At 39.9% G+C, this 15,216-nt stretch overlaps 1 protein-coding gene across 3 annotated transcripts in view; it reads right to left on the reverse strand.

Annotated features, from left to right (window-relative positions):
• Positions 1-15,216, reverse strand: part of kalrna (kalirin RhoGEF kinase a) — a 584,657-nt gene that overhangs the window by 310,752 nt on the left and 258,689 nt on the right. For all 3 annotated transcript variants that reach the window (XM_055638050.1, XM_055638045.1, XM_055638046.1), the window contains exons 6-8: positions 6,815-6,937; positions 4,283-4,474; positions 736-867 (exon numbers count right to left, since the gene is read on the reverse strand). In XM_055638050.1, the coding sequence (XP_055494025.1) occupies positions 736-867; positions 4,283-4,474; positions 6,815-6,937 (447 nt within the window). The remainder of the gene's footprint in view (positions 1-735; positions 868-4,282; positions 4,475-6,814; positions 6,938-15,216) is intronic.

Raw genomic sequence — 15,216 nt, forward strand, 5'->3', positions numbered from 1 at the left:
ACACCGTACAAACAGCACCCTTATTCAGGATCAAACCTGGGTCTCTGGCGCTGTAAAGCAACAACTCCATTATGTCACCCCTAACGATACAGCATGGAAACAGGCCCTTCGGCCCACCGAGTTAATACCAACCATCTAGTTCATACTAGTTCTATGTTATTCCACTTTCTCACTCACTCTTTATGCACTAGGGGGCAATTTACAGTAGCCAATTAAACCACAAACCCACACGTCCTTGGGATGTAGGTGGAAACTGGAGCAACCAAAGGATATCCATGTGGTCACTGGGAGAATGTGCAAACTCTACACACAGATGGCACCTGAGGTCAGGATTGAACCCGGGACTCTGGTGCTGTGAGGCAGCAGCTCTCCCGGCTGCTCCACTGTGCCGCCTTTGCAAGTTGATTTAGTTGACTTGTAATTGTAATTAAATTGCAATAAGCAGAAGATAGTAACAAAGCAATCCAATTACCTTATTGGCACAAGAGACTGCAGATGCTAGAACCTTAAGCAAAACATCAAGTGCTGGAGGAACTCAGCTGATCAGGCAACATTTGTGGTGGGAATGGTCATATGATGTTTCAGGTTAAGATGCTTATCCAGTCTGACAAAGGGTCCTGACCCGAAACATTGTCCATTTCCTCCACAGATGCTGCCAGACTTGCTGATTTCCTCCAGCACTGTGTGTTTTGCCAATTACGGTTCACTTTCTAAATACAACAAATGTTTCTTTACCTCTGCATATGCCTGTGTGATCTGCTCATACAGAGTTTGATGGTGGTGAATGGCAATCTCCAAGTCTTGCATTTCGGATGGAAGTCCCCCCTCGGCACAGGTTTTGCACCAGATATCAACACTTGATAAATACTGGAAGAAAACATAAATAGTAACTGCTAAGAAAAAAATTGTGAAGTGAAAAACTATGAAATGGAAGACTACAACAATTTCAGTTTAATTTATTATTGTCATGTGTACTAAGGTACAGTGAAAAGCTTTCATAGATTGTTCAGTCAGTGAAAAAACTATACATGATTACAATCAAGTCATCTACAGTGTACAGGAACATGATAAAGAGAATAATGTTCAGTGTAAGATAAATTCCAGTAAGGTCTGATAAAAGATAATCCAAGGGTCTCCAATCAGGTAGATGGGAGGAAAGGGCCGCTCTCTGGTTGGTTTGGATTACAGTATCCAGACCAGTAATAGGTTCTCTAGTAATTTTAAAAGGTGATTTAAAAAGGAGAAAATTGCCAAGTTGTAGGAAAATGGCAAAGGAATGGGATTGATTGAAAAGCTCTATTTTAAAGAAATCTAATAAACACAGTAAGGAAGGAAGGTAGTTTCAGGTCAGACAGGCTGAATGTCATTCCTGTGAATTTTCTTCACACTATTTACCTTGCTGCAAAGCAAAACATAGAATTGAATTTTTAAGAAGTGTTTATAACATAGGTTGAAATCAACGAGGCAGATGAATCTGACCAGGTACACAGATAGAAAAGGTTGAGAGGGATATTGGCCAAACGTGGACAGATGCCACTAGTGTAGATGAGGTATTTTGGTCAGAATGGGCAAGTTGGGCCGAAGGGCTTGTTTCCATGCTGTATGATTCCATAACTTGCATGTCCCTTGGTTCAGATTCTGTCTGCCACCAGCTTTCATCTATTTTCTCTAGTTGGTGTGGGCCCTAGTCAGCCTCACAATTAAAATAACACATGGGTACGCAGTTGCGTCAGGATCGGTTGAGAGTGGTTCTCGGACAAAGATGATTGTGCATTTAAATGTTAATCCAAAACAGTTAGCAGTGCAGTAGAACACTGACCAGAGCCAGTTCATTTTCCCAAATACAAAGCCATATGATCCATTGGTGGCCAGGGACCAACAGATAACTATAGATCACCCTGATCCTGAAGAAATAGGGAATGAACAGAAGTAAATTCTAGAAAGTGATTAAAAAAATGTAAAGCCTGTATTCAAATGCAAATTTATCATTATATCCAAGGAAATAGTTAAAAGAATACGTACTATATTTTATATAATTGTCATGTCACCTCGTTACAATGGACTTCTACAGAATAATGAGACACTTCACTGCCCTTTACAAGGAATCTAAAATGTATATATTTTATTACAGAAGCAATACAAAATAGCCCATTGAATGCCCGACGGATCAACAAAGGCAATAATGAATTGTTTTTAAAGAGAGCCTTTAATGTAGTAAAACGTCAAGGCATTTCAAAAGAGCATTGACAGAGAAACTAGCCACTGATTCACGGATTATGATTTTGCGATTGGTGTCTAAAAATGTTATCATGGAGTCTGCAGGAGATAAAGGAGGCGTTTTAAAGATGCAGAAACATTTTTTTAATAGAGAATTTCAGAGATAGGCCGGAACTAACAAAAATACAATTGTCAGTGCAAACTTATTAAATTCAATAGGCAAATTGGGAGAGGCATACAGGTGTCCATAGTATATGTCTGCTTACTTTCACAAAGCACGGTCAAGACATTTGGATTTTATATATACAGGAGAAATTGTATTCCCATAGTAACACAATTAGACTTTAACATTACACAGTAGCCTAGGTATAATATTCAAAATATTTTGCATATTTTAAGCATTATAGTTCTTTAGATTGGACAAAATGGGTCAGAGGCTCAATGCATGATAACAATTTTGGCCAAAAATGTACAGAGCCAGAGAGGTCGTAGTGATAGAGAAGGAAACAGGCCATTCAGCCCATCAAGCCTACCATTTATATAAATCTTATTTTAATCCCACATTCTCATCAACTCCAGAATCTACCACTCATTGACACACTAGGGGCAATTATAGGCTACCAATTTAAAGTATTGGATTTACATAAGTTCATAAATTCTCAGAGCAGAATTAGGCCATTCGGCCCATCAAGTCTACGCCATTCTATCATGGCTGATCTATCTAACCCTCTCAACTCATACTCCTGTCTTCTTCCCATAACCTCTGAGACCCTTATCAATCAGGAATCGGTTAATCTCCACCTTAACTTGACTTGGCCTCCACAGCCATCTGTGGCAATGAATTCCACAGATTCATCACCCTCTGACTAAAGAAATTCCTCCTCATCTCCTTTCTAAAGGTGCGTTCTTTTATTCTGAGGCTATGGCCTCTGGTCCTACACTCTCCCACTAGTGGAAACATCCTCTCCACATTCACTCTATCCGGGCCTTTTACATATGCATATCCAAACTTACTTACACAGGGAATGACAATTAAATTGAATCTGAATCTGAATGGAGGGATATGGGTCACATGCAGGCAGATGAGATCAGTTTATCTTGGCATCATGCTCAGAACAGACATTGTGGGCCGAAGGGCCTATCACATGCTGGACTGTTATATGTTCTATGTACATAACAATAATCTTCAAAAATCCATTTAATATTCACTTCATAATTGTAATTAAATGCTGAGTTATTACGAATACAACTTGAAACACTCCCAACTGTGCGAGTGATTCGTTAATTATTACTTGACAACACTACAGAGGCTCAATGCATGGATGCAAGATTACAACTCTTTGTCCCAGGGTAATTCTCCTGGGGATGTTTGTATTCTTTTTAAATCTTCCACGTGGTTAAAAAAACTTTCCTTTTCAAATACAAAAAACGGAAAGAGAAAGTACAAAAAAAATGTTTTCTTATAAATTGAAACATTTTTTAGGTATTGCTTTATTCATAAAGTTGTCACTTAATATATTTCTTGGATTTCAAAAATCAGTTGGCAGAGTAGTTTTGTTTAGTTTAGTGTGGAGATACAGTCCTTTGGCCCACCAAGTCCGCACCGACCAGCAATCCCCCTACACAAGCATTAGTCCTACAGGCTAGGGACAATTTATCCATATTCTTACCAAAGCCAATTAACCTACAAACTTGTACTTTTTTGGAGTGTGAGAAGAAACCGGAGCACCCAGGGAAAACTCATGTGGTCACAGGGAGAACGTACAAATTCCATGCAGACAGCACCCATAGTCAGGATCGAACTCGGGTCTCTGGCGCTGTAAGGCAGCAACTCTACAGCTGCGCAATCATGCCACCCTGAAATAATTACCACGTATAAAAAACACATTATGTAGGTGTATACTATTAACATTACAGCCAAAAACAGAAATAGGGATAGATCAATTGAGGGATTTAAAAAAAAAATGGCAGCATTAACAATTGTCAATGTAAATGGGGGACCTTGTTTGTGGAAATAAATATATTACAATGTGTACGATTATATATTTTTTCGCCTGAAACTCACCTGTTCAGCCTTCTGGTGAAACACTGCAGACATCGCCAAAATTGTGCTACGCTCATCTAGAGCAGCTGCAAAGCTCTTCCATTCCTGATCAAGTTGGGCAGAGATCTGCTTGATCTGTTGAGATGCATAATGACCGGCCTCAGAGAGCCTGGATGCAACAGACATGATTCTATTGATGTTGACATATGCGTTCTGAAAAGGCAGAAGATTGCCAGTTAGAACATTAACTGAAAGAATGCTGTCAGCAGCTCCATCCATCACGATTGCAGCAAAGTTAGCAAATTAACATTTGTAAATTATTGATGCTTGGTTCAGACAGTAAGTTTCTCTTTTCTGGAAATAAAAGAGTAATCTCAAAAGAATACTTCTATATTTATTTTATAGCAATGTGTTTTGAAAGTGATAGATCAATAGTGCCTTCAAGCAACTACATTAAACAGAATGGGAAGATTTTAGCTTTGCTCATTGAAGTAGCAGACTCACAGACCAATTATTATTTTTAAACTTTAATATTAATGTCATGCATATGAATCTAAGTCAATATTAATGTCATGCATTTGAATCTAAGCAATCAAATTGCTTACTGGTATTTTTGGGAAAAAAAGATCAAACTGTGTTTAATTATACGTCCCTTTCTCGTGTAGTGCAGTCTTTGCTTTGTAGCAAGAAATCAGCAATTATTATGTGGTCATCTTGCTCTTTGGGCATGTTCATATCTACCCACCATGTGGTATTTTGGTACCAGAGGTTCCGTAGCACCAACAGAAGTAGGGAAAACATGCAAACTCCATACAGACAGCATCTGAGGTCAGAATCAAATCCAGGTATCTGGTGCTGTGAGGCAGCAGCTCTACCAGCTGTGCCACTGTGCTCCCATAAAATGCCAGATCAATCATAATGGTCATTGCTTTGTTTGAATGACTTCTAGCTTTTATAAATTATTGAAAAGTTTCCCAAATGTTCCAAATAAAGAAAAGGGCTTTTTTAAAAATCATAAATAACAGTTCAATGGTTGCCAAGAAATGTGTTTGCAATATGACTTCATGTTAATAAGTTAATATAGTTTGAACTTTTCCCCCAGTATATGATGAGCATTGAATAATATTTATTGATGTAATGACTGCAACAAACAGACTGACCCAGCTAGGTTCCTTTATTTGTAGAGGTGAAATATTAAAAGAATAACATGTTTTTTGAGAATCTGATCACAAAGAAAATTTCTAAATTGAAGCCTCGACTGAGGTAGCAGTCATGATGCATTTTCTGGCAGGCTGGTGGAGCTCTAAAATGCAACCACCACAAACCTCAGTCAAAAAAGAGAATCACTTTGGTCTCACCAGCAATTGTACCCAAGTATTGTGTCTGGAAATATTACCATCTGGTTTGGGAATTGCTCTGCCCAGGGCAAGAAAGCTCTGCAGAGAGTAGTGCATTTGGCCGAACGCACTATGGGAACTTCACTCGCCCCCCTGCAGGAACTATACATCAGGAGGTGCAACTCCAGAGCCATTAAAATCATGGGAGACCCCTTCCACTCCTGCAACAGACTGTTCCAGCTGCTCAGGCCTCCATTGCCATGCTGTGAGAACAGAGAGATTGAAAAGGAGTGTCTTCCCAGAGGCCATTCGGACTGTAAACTCCTATCTCACCAGGGACTAACTCTACTGAACGTTTTTCCTTCCATTATTTATTATGTAAAAGAATATGTGTGTTATGATTGTGTTTAGAATTTGTTTGGTTGTTTTGTTGTTTGTCCTTTTGCACAAAGTCCGCGAGCATTGCCACTTTCATTTCACTGCACATCTCGTATGTTTATGTGACAAATAAACTTGACTTGACTTATAATGGTAGTTGATACACACGACTTTTAAAATATTTCATAGCTGTTTAAAGTTAAAAACATTTAATACGTGAGAAAATTCAATATTTGCATGCCACACAAAATCTATATATAGGAACAACTAGGCATTCAGCCTTAAGGGTTTATTTCATTGTTTAATTGGATCTTTATATACTTAGCTAACCATAATTGGATCCATCATATTGAATCTCGTTATCATTTAAAATCAGTTCTAAATGGAATTTTAAAAAAAAATGTAACGTGACAAACATTTTTGTAGAGTGAAAGCATTACTGAATTTTTTTTCTTGACATAAATGAGTGGATTTTTCTCACTATTTCCACAGTAAAATGGAAATAATGTATTGTTTAAAGATTGATACATGATTAAAATTATTTATAATAAAAATCATAATTTTCTGAACCAAACAAAATATATTGTTTGAACTCAATTTTCCAGCAGCAACTGTTTTGCGCTTCTGTATATATATGAAAAATTACAGATATATTTTTAAATAAAGATATTGACATTTCTGGGACATTATTCCCATGGAATGTCTGTCGTTTTGCCACATAATCAGTTTTTTTTACCTATCTCAATACAACAAGATGAAACATTAATGCTTTATTGTTCATTTACAGTCACACTTTGAGTTTGATTTACAACTTTAATACCTTCCCCTCAGAACTTACCATTGAGTTCATAGCAAAATGGTTGTGCTGTGTTTGTAGATCCACAGTATGCTGGTAACTCACTCCAATCTCCGTGTGACTTTGGAGGAATAGCTGCTTGTTGTGGCTAATCCAATCAAACATCTAAATAAAAAGGGGATTGGGTTAGAGCAGCCTTGCAGCTGAAATTTGTTTCAAGATCTTTACAACCAGCTGTTACATAATCAGAAAGTAGCAAAAGGTAAGCAAATTGAACTAAAAATGTGTGCACACAGGAGCTACACTTGTTTACACACTCAACCACACATCTGCAGGAAATGATCACAGAGTCATCAGAATCAAGTGCAGGAGCCCAGGAAGAATCTTCACATTGTTCAAGGCATGCCTCAGTCTTCTTTATTATCTCCTGAAATGCCCCAGATGATTTTGACAGATGCAGCAAGGCTTTTCGCAGCTGACAATGTGGCAGGAAATTTGCTCTCATCTTTTATAATGCCATGATTTGTGTAAGTGAGCTCTCATTAATGGCCTTATGTCTGGTCCAGTGCCTTCGTTGTTTCTGTCTGCACTCAGTCAAAAGTAATTGCTAGTTGCTTAGGATGGTACAGCAGTAGAGTTGCTGCCTTACAGCGCCAGTGACCTGGCTTTGATCGTCACTACGGGTTTGTACATTCTCCCTGTGATTGCTCGGCTGCTCAGGTTTTCTCCCATATCCCAAAGACATGCAGGTTTGTTGGTTAATTGGCTTCTGTAAATTGTCCTTAGCCTGTAGGATAGAACTAGTATATGGGTGATCGCTGGTCGGCACGGATTCTGCAGTGGTGGGCTGAAAGGCCTGTTTCCTCACTGTATCTCTAAACTAAACTAAACTAAACTAAAAACTGACTATCCCAGTAAACAATCTTCATTAATTTTACATACCGATGTTAATGAGGCTGTTGATTTCACAATACCAGGAACAGGGTGTCTTGAAACATATCTTTTCCAAATCAAAACAATCTGGACAGATATATAGGTTGCACATATTTGTACATATTGGCACAAAAAAAGGCACAAAGTGCTGGAGTAATTCAGTAGTTCAGGCAGCATCTCTGGAGAACACAGATGGATGACATTTTGGGTCAGGATCCTTCATACTAATGAGTCTGAAGAAAGGTCCTGACTGAAAAACGTCGCCTCTCCATGTTCTCTAGAGATGCTGACTGACCTGCTGAGTTACTACAACATTTTGTGTCTATTTTTGTGCATATAGGTATGGTGCACAGCTGTGAATGATATTGCCTCACAGCTCCAGACCTCGAGTGCATTCTTGTGTGGGGTTTGTATTTTCTCAACAAGACTGCGTGGGTTTCCTCTGATTGCTCCGATTCCTCCCATTTAGTGTGGCTAAAAGAATCAAAGAGGAGTTGATGGACATGTGTGGAAGAGAATAAAGTTGCAGGGATATAGACACATGGGGAGAGGGGGAATGGCAGCCAGTCAAGTCTGAGGTTGTATGGTTTTATATTGCTTGCCCTGGCTAATGGAAGGAACCTGATAGGGAGCCGGTAGGCTGTGGGTGGAGATTATTTATAGTGTTCTCATGATTGTCAACTTTAAAGGTCTAAGTCAACGCACCTGGCAAACTCTCAAGGGACTAGGAAGGCAATAGAGTAGCAATGTGTTGTTCTTCAGACTGAATTAGTTAATTAGTTCATAACATAAGAACAGAATTAGCCCATTCGATCCATGGAGTCTGCACTGCCATTCCATTATGACTGATCTATCTTTCCCTCTCAACCCCATTCTCCTGCCTTCTTAGTGATGTTCCAGGCTGAAATCCTTCTTTAGACTGAGTTAGGGAAGGAAACGAGAAGTATGAAAAAGTTCAGAACAAATTAGAGTCGGCACCGATGACCAAGGACAAGTGGAGCCCACAATGGTCCATTGTTGGCTGTGGAAGAGGTGATAACGAAGGGATTGAACAATGCGAACAGTGGAACAAGCAGGATGACTAGGGTGGGGGATGGGCGGAGAACGAAGGAATCCAGAGATTGCTTGAAATTAGAGAAATCAATATTCTTACTGTTGGGTTGCAAGCTGCTGTAGTGAAACATGCATGGTTTTCTGAGTTGTCTCGTGGGTTCAGTGGCACCTCTCCTCATCAGATGCAGGATGGAGCTTTCTCCTGCAGCCTCTCTCCTCCACAGCACCCAGAATGTAGATTGCTGTTATTTTACTACCGTGGGGAGTGTACCTTTAGTGTCAAAACACATCTCCAAGTGCTGTGCAGGAAAGTGTCCACAGCAGTGTTAAAGTGGGTTGGGTTTTGGAACAACTCATGTTTCACTTTTGTAGCTTACAGCCCAGCAATATGAACATTGAATTCTCTAATTTTAGGTAACTTCTATTTACACTTCTCCTGCCTTGTGTCCTTCCTCCATCCTAGACATTTAACCAGTTTCACAGTTCACCACATTGTGTCCTTCTTGAGATCACACCTTCCCTAGTCAACAATGGGTAAGGAGCCACCCTGTCTGAGGTCATTTGTTGCCAGCCCTGATTGGTGCTGGTCTTTCTTACCTCCAGCTCTCCACCCACCACCCCCTACTTGCAGTCTGAAGTAGACTCATGACCTGAAACGTCATCTATCCTTTTCCTCGAGAGAGAGATGCTGCCTCACACAATGAGTTGCATCAGCACTTTGTGTCTATTTTTGAGTTTTTGTTATAATGGTTTTGGGTGCAAATCATCATGATACCAGACCTGTTCCTAAGATATTTATGGCCATTTTCTGCAGTGGACCCAACTTGGCATTGGCACAATAAGTATTATTCAGAATGATAAGAAGGGGTAAATTGCAAGTTCAAGCGGATTTGTTTAGTAATTTGCATTGGCAGTTTGATGTGTATTTTATAAACTAATGTGCTCACTTGTATTAATGAGGTAACACACTGAGAATTTTCATCTGCGAAACTTACAGAGAGTGAATTACCCCAAAGATCTCAGAAGAACTTATCAATGTTTTCGACTGAATAATACATGTTTGTTGAGCCTCAGCTCAACTTTGAATCGGAAATCAGCGGCCGCAGTTTAACTCAATAGCTCAAATATTTTTTAATAGTCATAGTAGAATTGTTTAGTTTGGAGATGCAGCATGAAACAGGCCCTTTGGCCCATCGAGTCCACGCCGACCATTGATCTTCCATCCACTATGTTATCCCACCTTATCCTGCACACTAGGGGCAATTTACAGACTCCAATCAACCTACACACCTGCACGTCTTTGGAATCTGGAAGGAAACTGGAGCACCTGGAGAAAATCCACACAGTTACAGGGAGAACATGCAAACTCCGCACTGGCAGCACTCAGTCACGATTGATCCCGGTTCATGGTGCTGTGAGGTAGCAGCAACTTCTACTGCTGTGCCACCCTACCTTTCCATTTGTGGGTATAGAAAATGATTAGAAATACGTTATATTGGATCTTTGTTTTCACTGGTTTACCCATTTCCTCCTGTGAATTTTCAGCGAATTGACAGGTTGTGTCTATCTTCGATATAAACCAATATCTGCAGTTCCTTCCTACACAATCTAAACAAAGTCTTGTTTGCACATTTTGCAATGTTTGGTGTTATGTGCATGACTAGAAAGTGAAAAAACAAATCTAGGTAGCTATCACAAAAGCTCGATTAATTCAATTCAATATCTGCCTGGGGCCTTAACATATTCACTGAAATCTATTGAAAACTTCTGAAAGTTTTAAGGAAGCAGATTTACATCTTATAGCACAATAACAGCAATTGTTTTATATCTATGTCATAAATGCTTCCTGTCTTCCGTGCAGCCCAAATTATATTGTGAATTTTTAGTAATTTAACCAATCAATGCTATAATTTTAAAAAGATGGAAAACGTTCCTAGAAGTGGAGAATTTTAAAAGATGATCGAGTGTGGTCAATGAAATTCTTTACATGGTTCAGCACCAAGCCAGAGGAACAGCATGTCTTAGTTTTCATCGTAGAAACAAGGAACTGCAGATGCTGGTTTAAACCAAAGATAGATACAAAGTGCTGGAGTAGCTCAGTGGGTCAGGCAGATCTCTGGAGAAAAAGGATGGGTGATGTTTCAGGTCAAGACCCTTCATTAGTCAGTGTGAAGAAGGGTCCTGACCTGAGATGTCACCCATCCTTTTTCTCCAGAGATGCTGCCTATCCTGCAGAGTTACTGCAGCATGTTGTGTCTATTTTAGTTTTTATTTCTGGTCTCTGCTGAGTTAACTGATCAGAACTATTGTTATGCTGCCACTGAACTCAGATTACAGGAATTGAGGGGGCAGTTGGAATGTAGTGGGGAAGAGAAAGGCACTGTTAATTCTAACCTAATTTAAAATAAAGAAATGCTAAACATGAATAGTCAGCCTCTGCGAAGAAAGAAACTGAGTTAATGTTGCAATTTGCTGACCTATCCAGCAGTACTTTTGATTGAAAGATACAACATGGAAACTGGCCCTTTGACCCACTGTCCACACCGACCTTCGATCAACCGTTCACACTAGATCTATGTTTTCCATTCACTACACTCCAGAGACAATTTACAGCAGCCCATCTGAGAAAACCGATTTGCTCACAGGGAGAACGTGCAAACTCCACACAGACAGCACCTCAGGTCAGGATCGAATCCAGGTATCTGGCGCTCTAAGGCAGCAGAATGTTTGCTTCTATAGGCAGTATTATTCTCCACAGAAACTGCCTGAATTGCAGAAACTTTCTAGACTTTCTTCTTTATTCTATTTTTCCAGCAATGCAATATTTTGATTTGGAATTTTAATTGATGTGTTCACCATTGAAGACCCCATGAAGGAAGAGTGATTTGGAATTCAGAAAATACAAGCTTTGTACGTCTTTGGAATGTGGGAGGAAACCAGAACACCCGGAGAAAACCCATGGGGTCACAAGGAAAATGTACAAACTCTGTACAGACAGCACCCGTAGTCAGTATCAAATCTGCATCTCTGGCACTGTAAGGCAACAACTCTACTGCTGCGACATTGTGTCGCCAGAGATGGAGACCATTTAAACAAATACAAAATTAAAATCCAAAGTAAGCAGCACTGTCAGCGGTTCTGAGCAATGCGTTTCCAGAAGTGTTCATCTAGAGATCATTGCTATCTTTACAAAGTCAAGAGATGTTCTTATCTCACAGTTTTGTTGTCGATAAACCCCTACAAATTTCCTGTAAGCTTCCAACTTTGCCGGGCCAATCATTCCGCTAGATAACGTTTTCCTTTAATGTTATTTTTCTTACATAACCCATAAGGTCAATTTTATCCATCTTGCTTCTGACAACACAAGTAGGAGGCCAATAAGCCCATCAATACTATGACAACTTGGTAATACAACCATCTGTTTCTGTCTCAGAATGTTTAGATTTATTGTTGTCATGAGAAACAGTGAAAAGCTTTTGTTTGCGCACTATCCAACTCAAATCAGATAATACTACACATTAATTTGTGTTTGGCTTGAATATAATCAAGCCAAACACAAATACAACAGGTAGATCGAAGAGGAAAGCGTTTTAACAGTTGCCAAGCCTCAGTACCATCTTGCATCTATTGTCTTCCATCTGCTCACAATTCTCTTTTGATTCCTTCACTGAGTGATTACAGTTGTCGATTAAACTTCTTCCAATTTTCTGGGACCCTTAAACCATTTCAGGGTTTAGGTCACTTTTATTTTGAAATTTGATGAAAGGAGACTACGGAGGAAATGCCAAGGGCATGTGTCATAGATTCACACAGCATGGAAACAGTCCCTGGCTGACCAACATGCCCCATCTGCACTAGCCCCACATGCCCACGATTGGCCAATAACCCTCTAAACGTGTCCTATCCACGTACCTGTCCAAATTTATCTTAAATGTTATGATAGTACCTGCCTCAACTACCTCATATACCCACCACCCTTGGTGTAAAAAAAGTTACTCCTCGGCTTTCTATTAAATCTTTCTTCCCTCACCAAAATGAGATGATGGTCATATGTTTTTCAATTAAGCTTGTTGAAGTGAACCTCTGAAATCCTGTCCACAAAGGCCTAAGATAATTCTTTGCAAATGGCAGTCCTATTTCTCCTCCATGAGCATCCATAGAAGCACAAATTGCCCTTGAGGGCCAGTTTTATTGAAACTGAGCAAAGGTTACTGGATTCTGAAATATGAGGTCAAGCTGCATTGAATTCCAATCTGGACTGTCAATTCAATTGAATTTCCCAGCTCCTTAGCTGGGTATCATTGAACTTTGACTCAGCAAGTAACATAATCTCCCTCCAATTCTACAGCTCCAATTTGTGAAGTTTGAACAAGAAGTGGAGCTTGACGGCTTCCTCACACTGATTTCATTGTCAGGTCAAAACAGCAACAGAGAGCAAGACTAATAATTTTGTCAGTTTAGTGTAGTTTGGTTTTGAGATACAGTGTGGAAACAGGCCCTTCAGCCCACTGAGTCCGTGCCAATCAGTGATTATCCAGACACTAGTTCTATCCTACACACTAGGGACAATTTATACAAGCCAATTAACCTACAAGCCTGTATATCTTTGGAATGTGGGAGGAAACTGGAGCACCCGGAGAAAACCCACACAATCACAGGGAGAATGTACAAACTCCGCTCTACTGCTGCGCAACCTTGCTGCCAGAGTCATGTCACTGAATATCTGTCTTTTCCATTTTATTTGCAGTTTCAAATATCAATTTTCTTCATGACCTGAGATTATTGTGACAAAGAAAACGGAGACTGATCACTGTCTAACCAACCAGCGACATGTTACTGACATGAATGACCAAGGTGATCAATATTTCTGCACCTTTTCCTCTCAAATGAATTCATTCAATTTTATTTCTTGAAACATTAATTCTGGGCACCATGTAAAACATTTGCTCGTTGAACATAAGTACTCAACTGGGCAGAGGTATATTCAACTGGCCACTTCAAAAGGGTTAGCTTTAACGGCTCTTGGAAACCTGACTTGCTTGAAACTCTGAACTAGTTCCATTTTAGATTGCATAAACATATTATTCTGAAAATGCAATGGCTAAGAAATAACTGTATGATTAATAATAGATAAATGTATTCAATTTCTGGATGAAATTACAGTTTTCTCCTGTGACTGCACATTCCTTGGATGGGTTGGGGGGGTGATTAGAATTTGAGAAAACCTGATGTTTGTGATGTGGATAAATATGTTCAATTATAAAATCAAGATAGTGTAATATATATGGATTTCGTAAACATTCTTCAAATTTGTCAATATCACAATGCCGAGGCTGTCGAGGTACAGGAACATGCCAGTTATTCAGTATTTTATAATGAAAACATTGAAGAGTCTCTCCAGAAAAACTGTGACAGCCAAGAAGACACACTGACGCCTACTTCCTGAGGAGATTGAGCAAATTCAGCAAGTCTCCAATGGCTTTTATATACTTCTATAGATGCACCATCCAAAGCAAACTGTTGGGTTGTGTCACAGCTTGGTTTGGGAACAGCTCTGCCCACCCAAGACAGCAAGAAATGTCAGCGAGTTGTTGACGTGGGCGAGTTCATCAGACAGCCCAGACTTCTCACCATGCACTCCATCTATATTTCACGATGCCTTGGAAAAGCAGCTAACATGATCAAGGAAACGTTTCATCCTGGTCATTCCTTCTTCTCCCTGCTCCCACCTGGCAGAAGATACAGAAGCCCAAGAGAGCACACCACCAGACTCAGAAACAACTTTTCCCCCTCTCTTATCAGGTTTCTGAACAGCCCTTCCATTGACTAGCGTACTATCCCATTCACCTCTACCCCATTGTGGACATTGTTCTTTGTCTATGGTTTCACTGCATTACAACGCTGAGAACTATATTCTGCACTCTGTATCTTTCCATTTGCTCTATCTATTGTACTTGAATTTGACTTGAATGACATATATAGTATATCTGATCTATTTGGATTGCATGCAAAATAAAGCTTTTCATCATACTTCCATACATGTGACAATAATAAACCTAAACCTAAACATATTTCTAGCTAAAAGTTATGCTTCTGTACTATGGGTGAAGCAGATGTCCATAACATTTGAAACTGTGTGTGACTGCATGGTGGCAGTATAGTAAAAGCTCGCAATAACGGACCTCTACATAACGGATATTGGTTATAGCGGACCGAGGTTCCCGTTGCACCATCCCTCGCTTACGCCAGTTTCCCAGTGAGTTGTTGCCACGTACCGTGCTTCCGATTGCGGGAGTGGTGAGAGCGAGCAGCATGAAGGCGGCGTGAGTACTGGGCCCGACGTTGGTGCACCAGGTGTGGGGCTAGGAGCTTTGCAGCTCCCCGGCCTGTGAATTGCTGCTTGTTTAACCCCCTCCCTATCTCGCGTTTCTTCCCTCCCGGCCTCATCATTCGGTTAC

This window comes from Leucoraja erinacea, chromosome 7 (assembly GCF_028641065.1).
Source record: "Leucoraja erinacea ecotype New England chromosome 7, Leri_hhj_1, whole genome shotgun sequence".
In the NCBI taxonomy this organism is placed as follows: domain Eukaryota; kingdom Metazoa; phylum Chordata; class Chondrichthyes; order Rajiformes; family Rajidae; genus Leucoraja; species Leucoraja erinaceus.